General features: G+C 45.5%; 1 protein-coding gene across 2 annotated transcripts in view; it reads left to right on the forward strand.

Moving 5' to 3' along the window:
* The window catches only part of Ubac2 (UBA domain containing 2), a 155,980-nt gene extending 153,351 nt beyond the window's left edge, over positions 1–2,629 (forward strand). For both annotated transcript variants that reach the window (XM_031362187.1, XM_031362186.1), the window contains one exon: positions 1,525–2,629. In XM_031362187.1, the coding sequence (XP_031218047.1) occupies positions 1,525–1,632 (108 nt within the window). In that variant the 3' untranslated portion in view covers positions 1,633–2,629. The remainder of the gene's footprint in view (positions 1–1,524) is intronic.
* Positions 2,630–3,173: the final 544 nt, after the last annotated feature.

Below are 3,173 nucleotides of genomic sequence, written 5' to 3' on the forward strand. Positions count from 1 at the left end.
AAAAAAAAAAAAAAAAAAAAAAAGTGTTCTGTCTAAAAAATTCTCCTCAGCCCACTTCTCATTCTTCTCTTTATCCTCAGCATTTATGCATCTTTCAGAATATATGCTCACATGCTAAAAAGTTCATCACAAGTTTACACATAAAATCAAATCATAAATTGAAATAGAAGTTTACAGCAGAAAATGTTCACATGCATATCCATTAGGAGTAATCTGGATGAATTAAACATTATCACCTTTCATGGCTCCACAGTTTCACAGAGAGCTAAAAACCATAACTAAGTTATTGGTGAAGCTTTGTATAGATAAACCCAGTCAACTTTTTGTATTTTATCTTCTGTTCTAGCACCTATAATAAATGATTTGTTCCCTTTCTATGACCTTTGACTAATGGTTTTACAACCTCATGAATGTGCTCTGAGTAGTAGAAAGTCTGCTTACTGTCTAAGAGGTAATTAACTGGTGACAGTTGAAGATGCTAGTTGTGCACTTGTTGGCCTGCATGTGCACACCTGACTGTCCCAGCTCCTACCCCCAAGATCCCATGTGACAGGGCGTGGCCATTGATGAGCTCAGGCTGTTACTCTGCTGTTCTCACAGCCGTCCCAGTGTGCCCACTGCATCAGGGCCTCTGAAGCCCTGTTTCTTCTTGTTTTATGTAGCGGCTAATTTTGGTTATTAGCATAATTGAATTAAAAGACACTTAGGGCATTAATGTGGCCTCTCTGAGTGTATCTTCAAGCATGTTTCCAGAGAGGCTTAACTGAGGAGGGAGTCCACTGTGGTATGAGCACCATCCTCCCATGGTCGGGTCCTAGACTGAACAGGAGAGGTGCGGAGTTCCAGCCACACAACTCCACTGCTGATTGCACCATGGCCTCCTTACCTCTCCCATCAGTCACCTTCTGTCAGAGCACCTAGAAATGTAACTAAGACAGTGAGGACCACATGAGATTTCCTAATTCTTTACAGAAAGCACTGGAAAGGTTTACTATTAGTCATCTTTGTTGTTTGGAAGAAGTGGATTTTTATTGATTTTTTTTTCCCCAGAGAGACAGAAAGGAAAGAGAGAGGAGTCAGACAGAGGACAGCTCAGACATCGTCCTTGTAATATAGTCCACTGTACCTGGCATTTTACACGAGTGCTGGGGGATCAAACCCAGGCCCTGATTGCAGGGCAGATGACTTTATCAGTTAAGCCTCATCTCCCCTCTTCTTTGTTTTGTTTTATTTTGAGATAGGGTATCACATAGCCCAGGCTACACTCAAAGTCCCTCTGTAGCCCAGGATAGCCTTGAACTCCTGGTGCTCTTGCCTCCACCTTCCAAGTGCTGGGATTATAGATTTGTGCTACCAGGTCTAGACTTAATAATCTTTTAATGATAGAGTTGACTTGGGAATAGAAATGAACTGATTCGGGTGGTTTTAGAAGCTTTGAGCTTTCCCACAAAGCCATATAAAGCACATGTGGTACGAGGGATAAGCTTTGTGTTGTTGAGCCTCCATTTTCTGCTCTCTTTGCAGGTTGCCCGCCTCATGGAGATGGGATTTTCCAGAGGAGATGCCTTGGAGGCCCTGAGGGCCTCAAACAATGACCTCAATGTGGCCACCAACTTCCTACTGCAGCACTGACATTCAGCTGCTGAATGACAGTGATGTGTCCCGCCACCACATCAGCCTGAGGACCAAGCAGACTCCAGTACAGGTGTTCTCAAGAGGAGACGGTGGTTCCCACCATACCCTGTCCTTAAATCCAAGATGGTTGCCATGTAGTATCAAATAAGTTTGCCATTAAATTAGCATGTATTTTCTATCTTTATTTTTTTACTGGGCATTTCTCAGTTTGGAGAGCCATCATTCTTACATGTTCAAATTCATGACGGTTACAGGTCTTGGTGGCAGTTTTATAGCATTGAAGAGAGACAGCTATCCTGAGGCTCCTGTGCTTGTGCTCACCTCTGTGAAGGGGGACAGGTCATGTGACCTCAGGATGGGTCACACTACTCTTTATGGACTGTTTTTTTCTCTTCAATTTGTATTCACATCTCAGTGGTTATTCTGCTCATACTGCCTAGACACTGGGCAGTGTCCTTGAGACCTCAATGACAGAGGAAGCCAGAGATTAGCTTCCTCCAGCCTAGGGAGTCTGTCCCAACTCCTGATTTCAGTACAAATAATCTCATGCTGATGTGCAGTTCTGGAATGCCCCATGATACCCACCTGGGGTTATTTTGCTCAGAATGCATTACAGTGACCACTCAGGCTAAGGAGACTTAGTGGGGTTATGCAGAGAGCAGGCGCTGGCCAGAATAGCTCAGCCCCAGCCCACCCAGTCTGGGCAACCTACAGGCCCTTACACACACCACCAGCTCTTCTGGCCGCACATCCTCCCTGCCCATCCTTGCCCCTTGTAGTGGGTGAAGGGCTGCCCACTGTGCAGACAGTCAGGGAGGTGTAGGGAGGAGGCAGCACCCTGTGAGCAAGAACAGTTCTAGGAATTGACAACCGTCCCATAAGCAAACTGCATCGGGTGTGTTCTGCAGGTGTGATCTGCAAAATGAGCAGCAATGTGTCAAATTGATGCAAATTTAGGTGTGTGATACTTACAATAAAGTTTTTATGTGTTTTACTTTTCAGTAGTTTTTAATGATACTTATCTAAATAAAACTTTAGGTAATTCTACCAAAAAGAAAAGTGAACCCAGACTACTTCTTGAGAAGGCAGAGGCCTGCACAGTGCGGGTTCCCTTCTGCTCCTGCAGTGCAGTCTCCATGGGCAGTGCTGACTGGAGCCCTTCTGCTCAGAAGAGGGTTCGAGCAGCTCTGCAAGCCCAGTGTGAGCATAGCGGCCAGCTTCCTTCACTGACCAGGGCAGTGCGACACTGCCCCTGGACGTAGGAGTTGTAAAGTGAGACACTCCAAGACCCACCCAGCACCACTGTATGGACTCCCTGTCAGAGGTTGGGTTCAAGAGGGCAAGGGCTCCCTGGAAGTATGATTGCTTGATGGGTGTAGACGAGCTTCAAAGCTGTGGGCTTTATGCAGATGATGACTGATTAGCCTTGGTTTTCAGACCAGCAGATTCAGACCGGAACAGAAAGGAGTGGAGAAATGTTGTCCACAGTAAATGAATACGTTCTACTGTGGCTGTGTTAGCACTTGTTGCTGTTAACA

The sequence above is a fragment of the Mastomys coucha genome, unplaced genomic scaffold (assembly GCF_008632895.1).
Source record: "Mastomys coucha isolate ucsf_1 unplaced genomic scaffold, UCSF_Mcou_1 pScaffold9, whole genome shotgun sequence".
NCBI classification, from domain to species: Eukaryota; Metazoa; Chordata; class Mammalia; order Rodentia; family Muridae; genus Mastomys; species Mastomys coucha.